General features: G+C 35.1%; 1 protein-coding gene across 1 annotated transcript in view; it reads left to right on the top strand.

Moving 5' to 3' along the window:
* Nucleotides 1–23245, top strand: part of LOC145263164 (amine oxidase [flavin-containing]-like) — a 156488-nt gene that overhangs the window by 42082 nt on the left and 91161 nt on the right. Inside the window, exons 3-4 of the mRNA XM_080120180.1 lie at nt 6256–6393; nt 22190–22291. Coding sequence (XP_079976306.1) covers nt 6256–6393; nt 22190–22291 — 240 coding nt within the window. The remainder of the gene's footprint in view (nt 1–6255; nt 6394–22189; nt 22292–23245) is intronic.

The raw sequence follows: 23245 nt of genomic DNA, 5'->3' as shown, positions 1-23245 counted from the left end.
TAACTTAATTGCTTCATAATCAGTGGTTTGCACAACTTAGCAGTTTTTGTATGGTTTTACTTTTATTTTCGGAAATATATTTTGTACTGCAATGCTTCTACATCCTCAAAATATTTCGATCTATCGGATCAAATCCTGTCTGGACAGCTGTTTTCATTTTGGTTGTTACGTCACACAGGATCAATGAAAATCCTGTCTTTGAGTGGGATCACTGTGGATTACATTAGATAACAATCGGATTGTAGTCTGATAGTTATCCAGTCACTGAATCAAATGGAATTTGGCAATTGGATTAGTCTGGGATCGATCCGGAATTACAATCTTATCTCCCCCACCCCCAAAAAATAACAGGCATAAATCAATAAGATGCAACCCATGACACTATAGCTTTTTCCTATTATTTTTACATAGGAGTCACCACTTATCAAGGCCCAAAAGTCACTCGAGGATAATGGTTAATGAGTGTACAGAAGTCAATGGGACAATATTGTAGTAATCGTTAGTAGTGGAAATTTGGTAAATTGGATTACTTAAGGGGATGGCTCATCAAGAATTTGTTTATGTTGGACTTGAATATGATGAAATTGTAGTCAGCTGGAAAGCAGGCAAATGAAAGAGAGTTCCACAGGCATGCAGTTCTAAGAAAGAAGCTTTGTTCATGGAATCTACATTTAGGATTAGGCTTAGGCACAGAAAAAGAGTGGGGGAAATTATTGATAGTGGTTTCAGATAGACGAGTATTTTTCATGAAAGTTTGGCGAGAGGGAACCATAGATTGGAGCTCAGACAGCCACCTGCCATGAAAAGAGTGTTAGAATAAAGACAGACTCGCAACGTCTCTTCTGTGGGAAAGAGGTTGCAGGGAAGAGAAAAGGGCACCCCCACCAGGTTACGAAGTCTATTTTGAACTTTGTCGAAGCATGATAAGAGTTTTCCAGCAGCCCCTGCCTAGATGTGGCAACAGTGCTTCATCTGTGCAGTTACCTGACTCTTACTTAGGTAGAGAATTGCATCAGCAGTGAGATATCTACGGGAGCACTAGAAGGATCCCACCATTTTTCCAGCCCAGAAATTTGTCAAGACGAGAGCCATTCATTTCAATTGATGCCAGATAGGAGATCAGAGCGTTGATGATATAAAGATAGAAGCTTGGTTTTAGATGCATTAAAATTAACCAGCCACTTCTTCCCCCATTGCACCACATGCTCCAGATCAGAGGAGAGATTATCAGAGACAACTTGGTTATTTATGACGTTTGATGTATTGACATAGATGGTAATGTCATCAGCATAGATATCATCGAATGATCTTAGGATGTGATTTGGAAGATCATTGATGTAGATCAGTAAGAGAGTTGGGCCAAAGATGGGCCCCTGAGGGACTCTGGCATTAATACTGTGAGCTTCTGATTTCTGCCCATCAACCACTATTCTTGTGAACCTATCAGAGAGAAATGATTTAATAATGGAGAAAACATTTCCAGCTATACTGTAGCTGGAGATCTTGTGAAGCAGGCCTTATGCCATACTCTGTAAAAGTTCTTTGATATGTCAAGAGCAATTGCCCTAGAAAGGACGCCTCTGTTGCTAATCGTATGAGATATAACCATCTGCAGATCTAGCAGAACGGAAACCATATTGCATGTCACTAAGAAGGTTATTTTTGATGAGATGGTTAACTACTTCATTTAACACGGATTCCAGCAACTTACTTATGACGCACAGGAGATTTATTGGTCTGTCCTGAGAGGAAGATGAGCGATCACCTGAATTCTTAAATACAGGGTATATTAATGAGGTTTTCATGGGTATTGAGAAGCCTCTCCATCTTGGATAGGTTCCAAAAAAGAATTGTCAATCTAATTGGTTCCACTTTATCAACTAAGCTTCAACTCTTGTCCCATCATCACAATATTGCATCTCTGTGCCTGTTTTAATGGAATGTTTTCTGATGAACTCGTTGCACTTGTACCCCATACATATCCCCAACAAACCTATTTAGCAATAAGATCTCACCCCTTCACTGCTGAGGTCCTTAAATGCCAAAAAGCTTTCTATTCTAATAGTCTCTTCCCTTGAACAGCTAGACTTTGGAATTCCCTTCCTGCTACCGGCTTTCCTGGTCGTACTGATATGCAGAAGTTTAAATGTAAAATAACCCGACATCTTGCTAATCTTTCCTAGACATGGTCTCAAAAAGTGGCCTTTTCGTCCAAGTGGTGATATGGTTAATTTGACTAAAATAAATAAATAAATAAATAAAGCTGGTATAGTGTATATTAGAGTATATTTATCATACAAGTGAATGTTAAACGTCAAAAATGATATACATGAAAAGTAATTATAAAATGCATGCTGAATAGGTGTGGGAGGCTGGTATATGGATCTGCAGAATTGATTTTCACATAGGGGTCAAGGAGTCGGGAGTCGGAGTTGAGAGTCGGAGTCGAAGTCGCAGTCGGAGTCTAAGATATCAAAGGAGTCGGAGTCGGCATTTTAGGAATTCAAGGAGTCGAAGTCGGGGTCGAAGTCGGACTTTCACCATCCGACTCCGCAACCCTGGGTATAACTGGAAATGTTTTTTCAATTATTAAATCATTTCTCTCTGATAGGTTCATAAAAGTAGTAGTCGATATGCAGAAATCAGAAGCTTACAGTATTAATGATGGAGTCTCCCAGGCGTCCATCCTGGCACCAACCCGCTTCCTGATTTGCATCAATGATCTCCTAAATCGCATACTAAGATCGTTCGTAGACATTTATGCTGACGACACTATCTTCTAAAGCCGTAAATGACCAAGTTCTCTCTGATACTTTCTTTTCCGATCCTGAGAACGTGATGTAATAAGAAAAAAGGATGCTGGTTAATTTTAATGCATTTTAAAACAAGCTTCTATTTTTACATTATCAATGCTGTGATCCCCGTATGGCATCAATTGAAATGAATGACTCTCCTCTTGGGGAGGTTCCATATTTTGACACGCTTATTGGGTCTGACCTTTACTTCTGATCTGAAATGAAACACGTACATCAAATCAGTTTCCAAGGCCGCTGGAAAAATGGTGGGATTGTTCTACCACTCCAGTAGATATCTCGCTGCTGATGCAATTCTTTACCTGTATATGAGCCAAATATGTCCAAGGATGGAGCATTGCCGCCACATTTGGGCAGGAGCTGTCAGAAGCAACTTATCCTGCCTTGACACTGTTCAAAATAGACTTCGTGACTTAGTGGGAGATGCTCTTTTCTATTCTCTGCAACCTTTTTCCCAGAGAAGAGACGGTGCGAGCCTGTCTCTTCTTTGTCGATAGTTTCATGGCAAGTGCTCATCTGATCTGCAATCTATGATCCCGGCCCCCCTGTCCTGACTTTCACAAAAAACACCCGTCTAGCTTAAATCACTATCAATAATTTCCCTCACTCTTTATCTGTGCCTAAACCTAAACGTAGATTCCTTGAACAAAGCTTCTTTTTCGAACTGCACGCTTGTGGAACGCTGTTCGGTTATCCTGCTTTCCAACTGACTACAACATGGTCATCGTCAAGTCTGATGTGAAAAAGTTCTTGGTAAACTGTCCCCTTAAGTAATCCAATTTACCAAATTTCCACTACTAACGATTACTACGATATTGTCCCATTGACTACCGTACACTAATTAACCCTTATTCTTGAGTGGCTTATGGGTCTTGATAAGTGGTGGCTCTTTTGTAAAAATATCTAGTTCTTCTTACAACCAGTTTTACATCGAACAGAACAATAGGTGGCTAACTTCTTGCCTGCATGTTGTTCTGCGCACCACGAAGACTAAGTTCTCGCTTAGACTGTTGTATGTCTAGCAAAGTTTACTTAGTATTGCCTTACCTCATTGACAATAGACTCATTCAGGTTGATATATTGAGCTGCAGTCCAATATTGTCAAGAGCTCGCTAAAGAGTGTTGTTGATATAATAGCATACGTATGATAGAACTATAATGTGTGTTACGCCGTCAGGGAAAATCAGAAGTGGTTGTCTGAAAAATTTCAGAAAATTAGTCAGTTTTAATAACTAATACCCTAACGCGTTGAATTTGTGTGTGGAGAGTAGTTGAGGAAGGCATAATCATACCGCTTGTAAGACAAAGAATGAGATCATTATTATCAAACTGATATTTAGGCGTTTTTTAGAGTACATCGTGAAAGATCAGTGGCTCATAGTTCATGTCTTGTAGAACGTTGTAGAGGCTCAGAGCAGTTTTAGCTTATTTTTTAATCTCTCTCTATATATATAAAAGCGAAAATGTATGTATGTATGTGTGTATGCTAAAAACTTTCGACAGACACGACGAAAATTAACAAACTTGGTATCATATCGAAGCCCCATCCTTTGCTCGAAAAATATCAAAAAATTGGTCAAAAACGTTCATTTTTTTCACCCCGAAATCGACAGTTTTCGACAGGGGGGTCAACAAAAACAGTCTTCTCGTGACGACGAGCAGTTCTGCGCATGCGCTAGACGACGTCATGACCTGATTTACTTTAAATAGTTGAAAAACTGAACAAATTTCATATACGTCGCGTTAGGTCAGTTGATTAGTGCGTTGGTTCATTATCGAAACGTTTGGTGTGAGATCGTGGTGTGAGATGTCTTTTTTTTTCGATTTTTTAAATTTAAATATTGAACCAGTGTTATTTAAGCCATTTTTCACGTAACGTTCGTTTTTCTGTTTTTTCTTTTTTACTTCGCTTATCCACCCCCGACCACACACCCAAAAACACCCGGGTACCCACCGATTTTTTAAATTTTGATATCGAAACAGGCTTATTTAAGCCATTTTCACGTGTTCCTTTTCTGTTTTCATCGTTCGTTTGCCTTACGTTAGTTTTTTGGGGTTTTTTTTTCGATGTTTTGATTACCCGCCCGCGCTTAATTAAAACGTTGTTTTCTTTTTTTACTTCGCTTATAACAAACAAACCTATGTCGTCGTCGTCGTCGTCGTCGTCGTCGTCGTCGTCGTCGTTGTCATCGTAACGCTCGACGACTTCCGGGCGCGCACCTGTCAATTTGGTTCTTAATTAAATAAATTCAAACATCTTTCACTAACTCATTCTAGCTGGCCGATTTTATTTTCAAACTTCGCCTCAAGGTTTCGGGTTCGATCCTACCCCCCAGGTTTCTTTTTTATTTAACACCACACACACCTACAAACACCCGGGCAACGCCGGATACCCCTGCTAGTGAATAATAAAAATCAAAAAATCAATCGAGTGATTTACTTACATTTTTAATTATCATGCAAACAAAAATATTGATAAAATTGACGAGATATAAAGTTTGTACCAAAAAATATTAAAAACTTGGAACAAAAAGTTTTATTTCAAATTCTAAAGAAATGAATTGGTAGTCATTAATACTTCCAGTATATTTACTGATTAAAACCTCCAAGCTCAATCTGAATCTTTTTTTAGATAAAATTAAATAAATTCTTATATGCGTACATTCAAACATATTTTAATTAAATAAACATTTCTTCTTTGTTACAAGAAATTATAACGAAAACAATGTTTCGTACTTTTGTAAAAATCGGAGGGAATTTAAATGCAGGTCTTTTAAATGTAATTCACTTTCTACAATTTTAGTAATAAGTAATTTTAGGTCTAATTTGATAAAGTTTATTTTAAGAATGAAATTTGCAAATTATATTTGACATGATTCTTGAAAACTGGCAATTATCTCTCCAGAGATTTTAACATTTGAGTTATTCAAGCGGCAAACTTTAATTAAATTTTGTGGTCTTTAATCGCCATGACAGCATATTTCACTGTATCTTTTTAGGCATATAGATATACATTTTCCTTTTTGGAAATTAACTTTGTGCTTTTATCTTTCAAATGCAATCAAATTTTAAACGCAAACTAAAAGAAATTAATTATGATAAGCCTCTTTTATGAACCATAGTCTGTAAAAAAACGTCTATTTTGCACCTACTTAAAAATATTATTACGCATAATGAGGTTAAAATATTATCACACCCTGGAGTAAAATATAATCACGCCCATGGAATAAAAATATAATCACATTATGGAGTCAAAATATCATTACACATATGCCGTAAAAATATCATCATACCCATGGAGTAAAAAGATTATCACACCCATGCTGTAAAAAATATCATCTTGGACAAAGGGGTACAAAACATTCGTTTATAAAAACATTTTAACTTGTCAAAGATTTTGTACATTGCTATATATTCATCTTGCTTTTCTATATACCTGCAGGATCCGAAATTCAAATACGTGGATCTGGGTGGAGCCTATATTGGACCGACTCAAAATCGGATATTACGAATAGCCAGAGAGCTGGGTGTGAAGACATTCCTTACAAATGAAGTGGAAGACGCCATTTTCCATAAGCATGTGAGTATGATATTTATTGATCCATCGATTATCAATCACATGATTTCATGTACTATTTTCATTTGCTGTGCAGACATATCGCCGAATGATTGGCCTACCAGACAATGAGAGGTATTAGCGTAGAAAAACAGGAATCGTCGGGCTACTTTTTAGAGCGCCCAGAAAATTTAGTTATCTTGCCAGACAAAGCATATTATTTGAATTCTCAAACTCGCCAACGATATGCTCAATCTACTTAGGTGCCTTTGTAAAAATTGATTCTCAGATGTTTGTGATTTCCTGTCAGCAAATAAAATCTATTTCTATGTAAACATCAAGGGTCTACGTTCTAACCTTCAAGAGGTTGAAACCCTTTTACAAGAGACTAAACCAGACATTTTATATCTAAACGAAACTGACATTGGACAGACTATTTCCCTAGATGAGTTCGTACTGACCTCAAAGATCGCCATGGGCATGGAATATGTGCCTATAAAAGATGGCTTTCCATGTGGTATGGAAATCTCCTGAGAAAATCCTAACTTACCCTATATGTGCTTCCGGGTTGCACTTGCTCAAACTACTGTGTTTATATTTGCTCTCTATCGCCCCCACAACAGCAAAGTTACTATTTTTAAAAGCATATCTGAAAAAATTGACCACGTCCTATCTGCTTATCCTTCAGGTAATATTCATGTCAGTGGAGACTTCAATGTTCACAATGTGGAATGGTTAACTCACTCAAACAAGACCGATGATGAAGGTCGGTTTTGACATGATTTCTCCATTGCTTATGACCTCACTCAGATTGTTCACGAACACACCCGTGTGCTCGATACTGACGGCCAGTATGCAAGTCTCCTAGACCTTTTCTCGCAACTTGCCCTGAACTGTGTTCAGTTTCCACTTGGATGTTCCGACCATTGTTGTATCAGTTAAGATAAAAACAAAATGTAATAAGTCCTCAGATGTACCTCTCCATCGTACAGTATATCGATACTCTATGACTGACTGGGACAGTTTTCGTACATTTATATCAGATCTACCTCTGCTTTCCATGTTTAAAAAGAACGTGGTGTCCTCTGTACTATCAGACCTGACGGAGTGGTTAATTGTTGGTATAGACCGCTTCATACCCTCGAAAATTTCCAGCAAAAATCTAACAGCCAGCCGTGGTTCTCTCCAGAATGTGCTGCTGCCATTGTGCACAGAAATAACTTTTTCCATTGCTTCCAACGTAATAGACTAAAGTCGCTTTCAGGACTGCCAGCAACCACTGTAAAAAAGTAATAAAGAACGCAAGAGAGTTGTATGCTCAGTCCATCAAGTCCAAAGTAGCTGAGCCGCGGCTTGTTCCCCACCAGTTTTGGCAAATAGCAAACAGAATCCTGAACAGAAACGTGTGTTCTATCCCATTATCAAAAATGGGCCTGAGGTAATCTCGTCAGCACCAGACAAAGTCAAACTCTTTGCCAAGAACTTTGCAGCTAATTCTACCCTTTGCGACTAAGTCCGCCAACCCCAATATTTCCTCCTGTATCAGAAAACATGCTATACAAATATCTGTATGTGATGTTGCCAAGCTAATCAAAAACCTTGATTCCAGTAAGGCCCTGACGGTATTCCAATTACTCAAAAAACTTCAACCAGAACTAGCGCCCATCCTTACAAAACTGTTTAAACGTTGTCTTAAGGAGAATTGCTTCCCATCACCCTGGAAAATATCATCAGTATGTGCTGTATTTAAGAATTCAGGTGATCGCTCATCCCCCTCTCAGTACAGGCCAATAAGTCTCCTGTGCATCACGAGTAAGTTGCTGGAATCTTGGTTAAATAGAGAAGTAATCAACCATCTTAGCAAAAATAACCTTCTTAGTGACACACAATATGGTTTCTGTTCTGCTAGATCTACAACAGATGTGCTTACAGCTATATCTCATAGGATTAGCAAATTTCTCGAAGGAGGCAACCTTTCTAGGGCAATTGCTCTTTACATATCAAAGGCCTTTGATAGAGTATGGCATAAAGGTTTACTTCATAAGATATCCAGCTACAGTAAAACTGGAAATGTCTTCTCAATTATTAAATCATTTCTCTCTGATAGGTTCATAAGAGTAGTTGTTGATGGGCAGAAATCAGAAGCTCACAGTATTAATGCTAGAGTCCCCCAGGGGTCCCTTCTGGGCCCAACTTTCTTCCTGATCTACATTAATGATCTTCCAAATCATATCCTTACATCATTCATAGGAATTTATTCTGATGGCACTAATATCTATGGTAGCACATCTAAGACCGTAAACAACCAAGTTCTCTCTAATTCTCTCTCCCCTGATTTTGAGCAAGTGGTACAATGGGGAAAGAGGTGGCTTGTTACTTTTAATGCATCTAAAATCAAGCTTTTATCTTTCCACATCAACGCTCTGATCCCTATCTGGCATCAATTGAAATGAATGGCTCTCGTCTTGGGGAGGCCTCATGTTTTGACAAGCTTTTGGGCTTGACCTTTATTCCTGATCTTAAATGGAACATATACATTAAATCCGTTGCCAAGGCCGCTGGAAAAATTGTGGGATCCTTCTATCGTTCCAGTAAATATCTCACCGCTGGTGGAATTCTCTATCTATATAAGAGCCAGGTACGTCCAAGGATGGAGTACTGTTGCCACATTTGGGCAGGAGCTGCTAGAAAGGACTTATCCTACCTTGATAGAGTTCAAAATAGACTTCGTAGCCTCATAGGGGATGTCCTTTTCTTTTCCCTGCAACCTGTTTCTCACAGAATAGATGTTGCAAGTTTGCTTCTGCTTTATCGTTATTTTCATGGCAGGTGCTCGATGGAGTTCCAATCTATGGCCCCCTCGTCAAACTTTCACAAGTGACAGCCGTCTAGCAGAAAACACTATCAATAATTACCCCCACTCTTTATCTGTGCCTAAACCTAATCGTAGATTCCATGAGCAAACCTTCTTTCTTAGAACTGCACGCCTATGGAATTGTCTTCCATTTTCCTGCTTTCCAGCTGACTACAATATGGTTGTTTACAAGTCTAACGTAAACAAGTTTTTGATGAGCCGTTCCATATAAGTTAACAAATTTACCGAATTTCCATTACTAACGATTACTAACGATTACTATATTGTCCAATTTCTACTGTACACTCTTTAGCCCTTATCTTCGAGTGGCCTCTTGGCCTTGATAAGTGGTGATGCCTATGTAAAAAAACATCGATGCCCTTTTCTGTTGACAATTAACTCATCTATTTACTTTCTATTGCAGCAAACCGTAATTATAACGTTCACTCCTTACTATTACGTTTATTTCAATCGGTTTTTCATCTCGTTTATCTATTTATTATTATTTGCTTATCTTAATTTAATGATGATTATTTTGATTGTATTCTATCCATCCAGCCATCTATCTATCTATCTATCTATCTATCTATCTATCTATCTAACTTACCAAATATATCCTCGCTTTTCCGCAAAGACACAATTAAAAACAGTCGCTAGCATAGCTAATCTAGCTCTTCAAACGACATATTTTTGAATGAAATAAATATAAAATTTTCCACTATCTTGGAGAACTTCTCTGAGTGAGAACAGAATGAATATTACACTTTCATCATAGCGCTATAGCTCGGTCTACCTAATCTATCCCAATTTATATTAACTTATTCTAAATTCACTATCAGACGCATGTAACGGCATACCGTTAAAGTGAAATCAACTGTTCATTCTAGTTCAACCGGAAAATAAAATAGAAATTTAATTGTTTTATTTCAACTTTATTAGAAATAAAATTAAATATTTTCAATAGTTATTCCAGTTCAGGGAGTAAAAAAATACTCTTTATTTAACATGACATTCTTTCGATTTTATTAAACTAACAAAAGAGACTCAACATTGTCCGGGATTGAATGATGATCAACGAATATTTCACACTCCAGGTGACATAGCAACTGTTTTGTCGCCCAAGGCGGTCATAAGATTCTCCACCCCCGCCGCTAGCATTTGATAACCTGTTAACTATCAAAATTCCAAAAAGTTTTGAAAATATTTATTTTCATGGAATTACAATGTTTTGATTTTAGATTTCTCTTATTAGTCCTAGACTTTTATCTTTTTACAGTACTCCTATATATATATATATATATATATATATATATTATATGATATATTAATATTACATGATATATATACATCCACTAATATATACATATATATATATATATATATATATATATATATATATGTATATATATATATACATATATATATGTATATATATATATATATATATATATATATATATATATATATATATATATATACAGTCGTCGTCGAGGAAAACGAAAGATTTTTCAAAACAAACACATATTATTCAAATTATTGAAAAAATGCTACATTAACTAGGTACGTAAACAAGTAAATAAAGACTGGATACGCAAGAAAAGGAAACCAAATATTTTTCCAAACAAAAACATATAATTCAAATTATAAAAAGGTTTTTAATTAAATTAATTGGCTACACAAACAAATATAAAAATAAATTTAAATGAGAAAATTTGAAAACATGAAAACATTAGGAAATAGTAAAATCATTTTTATTTACTTTTTTGTTGTTAAATTTTAATTTTTGCCCAAAACATAGCTTTATCAAGAAGATGATAATCTGATGTTGTTTTCTTTTCTTTTTCTTCATAATTAAGGGGTTGAGTCCCACGAAAAGAAAAAACGTCATGTATCAATGCTGTTTGTGTGTATAATCGCTCGGTTTAAGCGCGAAATTTAAAAAATGGATAGTCATACATTTAAGAAAACATTTTTTTAAATAAATTTAACATTTGAAACCTGAAAATATTATGAAATGATAAAATCATTTTATTTACCTTTTTGTTGTTGTTGTTAAAAATGTTTTTAAATTTTTAAATAAATTTATTTATAAATTGCAAATAATGCTATACATTTATTTTTTTGTGAAAGAAATGCCGCAAGGCATCAAGTCGATTGAAAATTTACGAACAGACTTTTCGCGCCTTTTTTCGGAAAAGTTATCAATAACTCTATCAAAATTCAATCACTCAACAATTTTCCTCGCTATGAAGATTGCCAAGCCTGTAAGCCTTGTTTGACTTGCTTGTTTGACTTGCTTGTTTGATCGAAGGTAGTTCTTTATGAGCTTCGGTTTCAAGAAAGAGTGCTCACAGCTAGCAACGCTAATAACTCGGGTAAGGAAAATGCGTAGCAAGATCACAATATTACGGGGAGAATTCCCAAGGTAATGTGTCTTTATGAATTTCAAGAGATCCATTGATTTTTTCTTTTCCTGAAGCTTTCACAAAATACTGTAATCTCTTCCTTTCGGCAAAGAATTTATCTTTTTCTATATCTTCGCCTACTTCACCAAGCTGACAATCATAATTATCATCAAGCAGATTTGACAGTGTAAGAAAAACGTATTTACTTGCAAGATTGTGAACTTGTTGAGATCTGAAAGATATTTCTTCAGTCAACCTGTCTATGACAGACAGCATTTCCCGTTTCAACTCAATATCAAACCTCAGTGCTTAATCAGTCAATCGTTCACCACCCATTCGTTTCTTTTTGCTGGCACAACGCTTTATGGTTATCCCTATTTCAGACTAGAGTTTATTTTGACGTCCACCATCTTTTTCCCTATTCTGAAGAAGGCAATCTCTTAACGCCGTGAGTCTGACAGAACTCTGTTGTAGATGTAGCCCTTTTGTCTGAAGATACTTCTGGGCATCATTGATTTCTGGGAGAATAGTTTTCCAAAGACTCAGTTATAAATAAATCAGAAACGACAGTATCGAGTTGAGAATTAAAGATGCTTGTGTTTGCAATTTCTCCTTCTTCTGTGAGCGGTTCCAATGGCAATGACGACTTCTAATATCTTTTTATCACAACATTTACAGTGTGTGCTCGACTACTCCATCTAGTTTTCACAGCCCGCTTGATACCGGTCAACTGAATTAAGATGTCCCAGCGATGTGTAGATACAGAAAAAAAAACGAGAATAATCGGTGCAGTGTGCCAAAAATGTAACAGAGTGAACTGCTACAGAAACTGCATGTACACAAGCCAGATTTAGTGAATGGTGTTTGGTTGATTTCGGAGATACGTTTCTGCACACCTGATGGCCTGCCATAACAGCAGCATCGTCAAATGCCTGGCCAATACAGTCAATCTGAATCCCATTGTTTTTCAGTTATCTTAAAATCAGTTCAGAAATTTCTTCTGCGCTTTTACGCTTTGTTGTCGATGAAGCGAAAGAACAACTCCTCCACATTCACTTCATTTTTCGTCAGTTTTTACGTAGCGCAACAACTCACTCATCTGGCCTTTGTGAAATACGTCAGGAGTGCTATAAAAAATTATGCATAAATACTTACTTTTTCTTATATCTGATCGATGATTTCCTTTTTCACCTGCTTTACCAAAATGCTCACAAATTCATTTTGAATTTCTGGTGACAGATAAGAAGTAGCGATTTTCTTTGCCAGGTTAATTTTCACCAAATGTTCACGGAGCACAGGGTAATAGCCAATAAATTTACCAATTCTAAAAAAAATCCCTTTGTTTTCTTTACCTCTTTCATCACCATGGATGTCTTCCCGGTGACATCGTAGTGCAAGGTTCTGCTTGGCAAGAAATCTGATGATATCCAGCAATCAAGCTAAAATTTCCCGCCACTTCTGAGTGTCCTTCACAAAAAGATTTAGCTTTACTTTGTCAATTAACTTTCGGTCAGCAATTTGGATATCTTGCTTCTTTCAGTTGAGGAACGCCTGAGCATAAGAGGTTCTAGCTTCGTCTTCATATACTTTGCGATTTTTCTACCAATTCATAAAACCTATATCAGAAAAAAAACTCGATAGTCTAGTTGAAAAATCTGCAACAGAAGCAAGATAAAGCTTGTCTGGAAGGAAAATACGCCATCCATGTTCGCAAATTTTTCTCAAAATTTTTCCACAAAACTTGATAGAAGCAGTATTTTGTTAGCTTTCTAACGCCGCCTTTTGTTTTCATTCCTGGTCGCGCTACTTCCTTAAATTCATGATCGAGGTGCTGCACAGCAGCAGATCCCATCCGGACAAGCATAGCGCGAATTTTATAGTTAATTGAAACAAGCCATAGACCACCTTCTGTAACATCGATTGCAGTGTATGTTTTCGCGCCAACTAGTGATTGACTTTCTGATTCTTCAACTTCACGCGCATAATTGACAGTTTTTATCAACTTATCAACGCTGTCAACATCGACTTTCATAGTAAAAGTATCAACGTTAGCAATATAAAATTTATTATCGGTTTCAGCGCGATTTTCTCCTAAACAAAATTTATCCCAAAGCAGCAAAATATAAGTTTCATTTTGTGTGGCTGCATCGTGAAATTGGAATATTTTGTATTTAGGCAGCATGTTTTCATTCAGACAAGTATTGTTGAGCAGGACGGAGTATTTTTGCTTAATAAGTTTTTTTTTTTTTTGTAATTTTTCAATTTTTTCAATCGTCGTTCTTATTTCTCGGTCGAATCTGTGCAAGAAAATTCCCTAGTCGGCTTCGTTCATCTATTTTATTTGGTGGGGGCAAGTACTTTCGACTGAGTTTCACTAGTCGTCTTCGGACCGTTTTTGATTACTGTTTGTTTAAAATTTGGAAGCTGTTATATGTTTCAGTTAAAATTATATTTAAATTTCTTGAACTATATATATATATATATATATTATTTTTTTTAAGTGATGACCTGTACATTTCAGTTGACCTATATTATTTTGCCCTATATATTTTTTCGCACCTTTTAACATTTCCTGTCTGGGTCAATTTGACATTTTTTTTTCTATTTTATATTTAATTCTATCACTATTTAATTTTTTTTTTAATTGGTGGGTTATTAAATTCATTTGTTTTATTGTAAGCTAAAAGCAAAAACGAGATGCAAATAATAATAATAATAATAATAATAATAATAATAATAATAACTAGCGGGACTTGTGGAAATTCCATAGGGTACTGATTCATATGTAATATATTGATGTTGGCAATCTGTAGATATTCAGTGTAAATGGAAACGCTCTGATATTATTGTTGCTATATTCTTGCAAATTTCGTATATATTATTTTAGAATTAATGTTCTATCGATTTTTATATATTATAAAATTGCGATTTCAAAAATAAAGATATATCTATATGACTTGGGTTCATCAGCTTGAATCGAAGTCGAATCTAAAACTCACCTATATATATATATATATATATATATATATATATATATATATATATATATATATATATATATATATGATGACTTCAGTTTCATCAGCTATAATCGAATAATGGAAACCGAAACCAAAACTTATGAAGGATTCTCGGTAAAATTCTTTGTCATAAGAAATTAAGAAATGGAAGTACATAACAAGACACAACACAGAAAATAACACACACTATCGTGTTAATATATATATATATATATATATATAATGTATGAATTTACCATTAGATGAAACAAAGTTTTACTCACTGACCGTATTAAATTTAAATAGTTACAACTTATCGAAAATTAAGCTAAATGCCCGTCAGTATTTTCTTTAACTTTCTATTTTTGAGCGATTATCAAGACTCCTAAGATGTGATCCCTTATGTCGAACATTATTTCTTGTTCTCACGTAACACTCGACACCCAACCCCCTCTCGCAGGGAGAACTTTTGTGGTCTTCAGGCCAGGATCAAAGTGTAGTATCTGTTCCAGCAGATACTGCAAGCAAAGACCATATGTGGGGGCGACCCCACATATCAGACCTTGGTTAATGTAGGGGCAACCCTTCATACCAATTGTCACTATCCAGCTCCCATTTCCCACTCATCGGGAGCTGGTCACCCTTTTCCTGCCCCCCTCCCACTATCTCCACATTAAAAAACGGCCTTGTGCCTAATTTGCTCAGTGAGGAAGCAAATAAATACAACTCACGTAACACTCGACCCTACTCAGAAATTTTATAGCCTAATGTCAGATTCCAAACCGATTCTTTTTTTTTCTTTTTTTTTGACAATAAAAAAATGAAACAAGCACAAATTGTTTTTCATTAGAAGTTGTTCATTTACAACATAAGACTGAGAGGGGCCACAGAATGGGTTATAAATCTCAATTACAGATTTAACATTGATTCGCAGTTTAATTTATTTGCCTTTGTCAAATTTTCGCACGTATTCGATGAATGTCTAGACACCCTTATCCTGCACAGAAAATCATATCTATTGTTCTTCGAGAGGCACGGAAACCGCACTGAGATTCTGGGTGGACGGATTCCGTGACTTGCAGCAAGCGATTCAGTAGTATGCGGACAAAGATTTTTCCCATTATGGACAAAAGGGAAATCCCACGGTAATTGCCACATGATTTTCGGTCACCTTTTTTGAAGATGGTTACTATTACTGCGTCTTTCAGATCCTTTGGTACTTGACGTTCTTCCCACATCTTCAGAATGAGAGTTGTTTTCAGATGGTGTCCACCATGGTGGATAAGTTTGAAGGGGATATTATCAGGCCCTGGAGCTTTATTTACTTTCATTTGCTCCATCGCAATTAGAAATTCTGTAAATGATGGTGGTGCATTCATCCATAATTGTGCTGGGTACTGTGGGACCATTTTGAGAAAGTCCTCATCTGCAGAAGATTCTTTATTGAGTAGAGTGGCAAAATGCTCCTTCCAACGATCCAGAATTGATTGTGGATCGCTGAGGATGGTGACATTGTCTGCTGCAAGGAGTGTTCCGATGGAGGATCAGATGAGGCCAAAAATTTGTTTTACACCAGCATGGAAATTTCTAAGGTCACGGGCTTCTGCAAAACCCTCCAATTCTAAGGCTTACAGCTGCCACCATTTGTTTTCTAGTTCCCGTAATTTTGATTGACACTGTTTTTTGCGGTTTCTGTAGATGTTGGTTTTATGCCAGCTTCGAGGGTCTTGTTCATGAGCATGCCGAGCGTTTATCTTTTCTTGAATGAGTTGATTAATTTCAGCACAGTGTTCATCAAACCAGTCTTGATTTTTCTTTTTCTTTAAACAAAATGTGACTTTGGCTGATTCATTAATGATCTTACTGATTGGCAGCCATTCTTCTTCCAGGTTGCAAGAAATGGTTGGGTTCATACGAAGTTATTGTTCGATGATGTGTTGGTATTTTGTTTTTACCTCTGTTAGGTGAAGTTTTGAGAGGTTATATTTTTCCGAGATTGCTGTTTTAATTCAAATTTGGGATTCTTTCTGGTGGTATATTTAGCACGTATGATGGGCAGACGGTGGTCAGTCCAACAGTCATCTACACTTAGTGCTGATTTAGTGATATGGATATCCTTTTTATCTTTTTGGCGGACGATGACATAGTCTAGAAGGTGCCAATGCTGAGATCGAAGATGTTTCCACATGGTCTTAAATCTATTTGGGAGCTGGAACTGAGTGTTGGTAATTCTGAGCAAAAGTCCTAACAGCAGGCGGCCATTTGAGTTGCATTTACCAAGTCCATGCTTCCCAATGACAGAATTCCAGAGTTTATGGTCTTTCCCCACTCTCGCGTTAAAGTCGCCCAGCAGCATTAATTTGTCACGTGGTGGGACTCTGGTTATAAGCTTGCCAAGCTGCTGGTAAAATTCTCGTTTCACATCACTGTCGCCGTCTAGGGTTGGTGCATATGTCGAAATGACAGTAATGAAGTTATCAGAAGGCAGTGGGACTCTAAGAGACATACGTTTCTCATTTACAGCTGTTGGTGTGAGCTGATGATCATGCACGATATGTGATTTTATAGCAAAGCCAACTATGTGTATTCTTTTTTCATATTTATTCCTTCCCTTCCAAAAAAAGGTGTATCCTGAGCCCTTTTCTTCCAGCTTACCTTCCTCTGAGAGTCGGGTCTCGCTAAGTGCAGCAATGTCCACATTAAGAGCCGCGAGTTCCTTTGAGACCAAAGCAGTTTGTCGTGCTGGTCTGTCTATGTCATTGAGGTCTAGCAGGGTTCTTATGTTCCATGCACCAAAGGTGTAAGTTGTGGATTTGTTTCTTTAATTTTTCTGGTTTCGACCGCAAAATAGGGTGTCCCACTGGATGCGGCTTCCCAGTCAGGCTCAGTTGTGACTTCCGATTTTTAGCCCACATTTTCTAAGGCCTTCCCTATTCAGGGGTGGGCAGCGGTTGTCTTCAATAGACCTGCCCAATCGTAGACGCAGGACCGAGCCTCCGGATAATCACAGTTCCAAGAGAGGGCGACTATCACGCGTCCACCGCCAGCGTGCAGGTCTACACTAGGAGCTCCGAGTTTCACCAAAACCTGCTCCCTTCGCCCTTGTCCGATCGCCGCTGGTCTTGTCATAGAAGAGAGAGAAAAAAGAGAGAGAAAATCAAACCAGAGGAAAGAAGGAAAAGCCATTGGCATATGAATTTGTTTAGGGTGGGCAGGAGGAAACCCACACACCCCGAACCTTCCCATCACTAATATATATATATATATATATATATATATATATATATATATATATATATATATATATATATATATATATATATATATATAACTCCGCGGATTAAGGACTATCCATTTATTTAGTGTTTCCTGTTTAAAATTAAATGTTTCAAAGTGTTTTTTAACATGTTTTATTAAGTACTTGTTCTTTATATATATATATATATATATATATATATATATATATATATATATATATATAATGTATATATACATATATATATATACGCTTTTCAACGTGTTAAGAACGTGGCTTAAATAAATATACAATAGTTATAAAGGTGTGATTTACAAGATGGTATAGAATTTACAGGGTTTTTTATATAATAATTTATAATAAGTAATTTAAAACTTCCTAAAATAATTCGTGATTATAAGCCCGGATACCTATATATATAAATCCAGCTCTCACCTCCGCCCTATTATTTCACAATTAACAACTCCTATTTATAAATAAACAAAAACAATCAATGATCTCATAACCCTTTTACCTACAAAGAAAATGCAGCGTAAAATCTACAGAAGTACTTTTACACAAATTCTCCAAATAACAAAAGTTAATAACAAAATCACCGTCTTACTAGACGTAGAAAGTCTCTTCACGAACGTCGCAGTCGAAATTATTGATATCATCATGGACAATATATACAACAATCCATCTCTCCCTCCATTGAAAATCAACCCTATAATTAACAAAAATATATTACTAATATGTACAACAGAGGTCCTCTTTTATGATCATAAAGGCAACATCGAGTCACAAATTGATGGGGTAGCAATGGAGTCCGTATTGGGACCAACCTTTAGCAATTTTGATCTATCCAGCCTGAAGAATAAAATATTTTATACGATTAAAAACGTCTATTTACGTTCGATACACCGACGATATTTTTATTCTTGCTGACAATACTAACGAAATAGAGAAACGAAAAGATCATTTTCAAACAAACTTCGTACTAGCTTTCACTTATGAATTAAATTCAAACAATAGTATTCCATTTCTTGTCATTCTCACAGACTCCGGCAATGATGAATTCATTACTTCTCCGTATAAAAAGATTATTGCAACCAATTTCTGTGTCTTAAACTTAAAAGATGAATGTCCATAACGATACAAAATCGCAATTATAAAAAAAACTAATTAATCGAGCTAAATTGATCTCCTCAAATAAAAATATATTCTGCAGCGAATTAAAGAATATCAAACAGGTTTTGATTAATAACCAATTCCCCAATTTCTTAGCAGATAAACAATTAGAAACCTAGACCAAACTAATAAAAACCAAGTTACCATACCCAACATTAATATATATATATATATATATATATATATATATATATATATATATATATATATATATATAGATAGATAGATAGATAGATAGATAGATAGATGTAAATACCTTATATATAGTAATAATTAGTAATAAATAGTAATATTTACAACTAGAAATAAAATAGTTTTAAGGGTCCTAAAATTTGTACTAAAATTCTCCGCGAAGACCCGTGGCGCAATGGTTAGAGTACTTAGAAAAATCTATTATAAAAAAAATGGTATTCTCCCGAAGTTGAAGGTTCAATCCTCAGTGTTGGCGACCGAAAAAAAATACAATTGCTAGTTACTTAGGAGCTCTATCCAATCATTGCTAACTGAACAAGAGCACCCTACCCCGTGAAGTACATAAAGAATTTCCTCTAAATATTCCATTGTAATTCCTGTGTCTTGTTTTCGCTCTAAGGTATATTCAAGTAAGCAAGATGTTATATGTATACGAAAGCTCTTTTAGAGCGAAAACAAGAACCAAGACAGCCTTAGTTTTAATTAAAGGACAAAGGAACATTGTTCACCATAAAATTATAACTTATAATAATTTATATTATACATTAAATTAATCAAAATTAATAAAGATAGTGAAAATTAATATTAAGTAATCAATAATTATGAGAATTTAGTTAATATAAAAAGATTTTATTTTATATAAAAAGTTTTCAATATTCGAAATATGAACAATAATAAAAAGGAATTTCTAAACGGGCACAATATTTTTTTATGATATGGCGTGCGTATACAGATGAGTATATTTTATGATATATATATATATATATATATATATATATATATATATATATATATATATATAAGCCTGAAGAGTCCTAGAGTGGATAAAACGCGGAATATTCAGTGTAGCTTAACCGCCATATATATTTTATAACTTACTAACTAGTCCTACCTACGTATTGAGCATTTTTGAAGTAAATACTTAAGGTTTACACATAAATTTATACTTTCGTATATTAATTTTATGTGAGTAAATGAAGTAGTTATATGTATATATATGCATATATATATATATATATATATATATATATATATATTTAAATGAGAAATTTTTGAAAACTTTGAAATGTCGAATAAAATGATAAAATCATTTTTGTTTGTTGATTTTTTGTAAGACCTATATTTCGCTAATACATAGCCTCATCAGGATCGAAGGTCCGGTTCGTGAATTTCTTTTTCTTCATTTTGGTGCTATGGCGAAGAGACGAGAATTAACGTGTTGATCCGGTGGTTTCAAGTGTGCAGTGCTCCAGTTTCGAGCGGGATTTAAAGTAAAAGAGATTTGGGAAAATCTATGCGATCGTTTTTCGGCCAGAAATTTGGTTGTTAAGGGGTCAAAGTTCAACGATTTGACCTTTGAGAACTTTACCAAACTCCTCCGACAATTTTGGGTCTAAACATTTGAAATTTTAGATATAGGCTCCTTGGACATGGATCTACCTTACTCATTTGATTTGAGCCCAAAACACCAGATGTTAAGGGGTCATATTAGGGAGCAAATTAAAAAAAAATTAACCGCTTTTTTTTTTTTTTTTGCTCGCCATACACCTCAAAACACCCGGGCCGAAATGCTAGTATATATATATATATATATATATATATATATATATATATATATATATATATATATATTAAGATTATATAACAATAAATATTAAGCGGTCATAATAGGGTTAAAGTTTAAACAAATTTGACCTCTGCGGTCTCTTCCAAATTATTCAGACAATTTCTGGTCTAAATATTTGAAATTTTACATAAAGAGTATTCAGAGATAGGGCTAGCTTTTTCATCAGTTTGGGTCGAAAATTTTTGGCTACCAATATATAAATGTATGTCTGTTTGCATGTCTGCCTTAAACTTTCAATAGAGGCGACGGATTTTACCAAGATCAGTATCGTTTTAAATTTCGGCCTGTCATACGACGAATATCGAAAAATTGGCTAAAAACATTAATATCTTCCCCTTCAACAAGGCACTTTTCTACTAAAAAAGAAAACACAACTTTGTGTTGTGTTATGGTTCGTAATTTGCATATTCTTTTTAAATATTTATTTTGATTAATTTCCTATTAGTTTTTTCGGTTTTCTTATGGGATGATCATCTTTAGTAAATTATTACGTGTAATTATATTCATGCATGTATTTTACATGATTTATAATTGTGTAATATTTGCGTAAAAAGCTCATAGTAAACACAAAACTGTTTCTGTATATATTTATATATGCGTGTATATATATATATATATATATATATATATATATATATATATATATATTTGTTTTAAAAATTTGCCTATCAAACTCATATCAGTTTTTGGTCTACAGACATGAAACTTAATATATAGGATATTCGAACCCATGCGAATCTTTATATTAGGGTTTTAGCAGGAAAAAATCAGTGCAAAAGTGTGAAAATAAAAATAATGGAATTTGCCAGGCGAAGGTCGAATGACGGCATTTTTTTTTTTTTTTACAAATTTTTTAAAATCATTATTATATATTGGGTCCACTATAATAATAAATATGAAATCTGCAGTAATCAAAATATATATAAGCGTGTTTTATGACCGGAAAATGCGGGGAGGTTTGTAAGTATATATATATATATATATATATATATATATATATATATATATATATATATATATATATATATACGTATGTAGGTATGTATGTATGAAATTCATTGATAACTATCAGCGTCTATGAAATATATCTGTAGTATACATCTATACACATCGTAACCTGTTTATATATATATTCTCTCTTGCTCTCTTTCTTTCTCTCTCTCTCTCTCTCTCTCTATATATATATATATTATATATATATTTATATATATATATATATATATATGTGCATTTATGTATAATCGCTAAGCTACTAGCAAAGGCAATTCCGTCTTTAGGACTCCTTCATGCACGTGTTCATTCCATGTTTCTTTGCAGGGAAAATCACGAAAATTCCGGGGCACTTTGCCGCCTCTCAGCTTATTGGATTATTTGGATGCAAATAATTTCTTCAGACAGATCGAGAAAATGTTGGAAGAAGTAAGTAAGAGATAAGTTTTATTTTTATGTCATTCAAGAAAATGTATTCATTTTTATTTCTTACTAAAAAACAGAATAAAGTCGCATTATTACAGTATTCAAAAAATGCAAAAGCATCATTTGTCTTTAAATTTAATTAGTTTCCTTCCATCCTGAGAGACAAGGGATATACCCTGAAAGAAAACATGTGCAATTGTAATATTGTTGTCTCTGCATTTAGAAATAAAATGCATCTTTATTTTATTACCCACATAGAGGTTCATGTTTAGTTTGTCAGCCACGTAATCGGCAATGTTGATCTTATCCCCCACGTGGACATTCATGTTTAGTTTGTCACCCACATGGACGTCATGATTATTTACAATCAATTCAAGTATTTGCGTATATAAACAGTACAGCTTACGTATTGCACACATTTATCTTTTATATATATATATATATATATATATATATATATATATATATATATATATATATATTATTCAATTTTCACCCCAAACAAGGCACAGTGCCACTTTGAAGCAGGGGGCTACTATTAGGGACTTAATTAGTGGGGTCATTATGAAGGGAGATGAGTAGAAAGATGTTTGTTAACATTAGACTTGAACTTCTGCATATCATTGCAGTTGGGAAAGCAGAATCCCGGAAGTTCCAAAGACCCGCAGTTCTGGGGAAGAAACTATTTGAGTAAAAGGCTTTCTTGCACCTAGGGATCTCTACTGTAAAGGGATGAGACTTTGTAGCTTGTCGGGTTTGTCGGGGGTAGTTACGTCGGGGAGGTACAAGTGTTTGCAGTTCGTCAGAGCATTCACCATTGAAGTATTTGTAGAACAGGCAGAGGGATGCAACATCTCGTCGATGGGACAGAGGCTGAAGTCTAGATGACAGTTCAGGACCTATCAGGTTGGTGACTCTCTTTTGAACCCTGTCCAGGAGCGAGAGACAAGCAGCAGA

The sequence above is a fragment of the Euprymna scolopes genome, chromosome 38, assembly GCF_053919585.1.
Source record: "Euprymna scolopes isolate OS-2025 chromosome 38, ASM5391958v1, whole genome shotgun sequence".
NCBI lineage: Eukaryota > Metazoa > Mollusca > Cephalopoda > Sepiida > Sepiolidae > Euprymna > Euprymna scolopes.
Note: the sequence above shows the minus strand (reverse complement) of the source record. Positions and strands in the feature narration are given on the sequence as shown.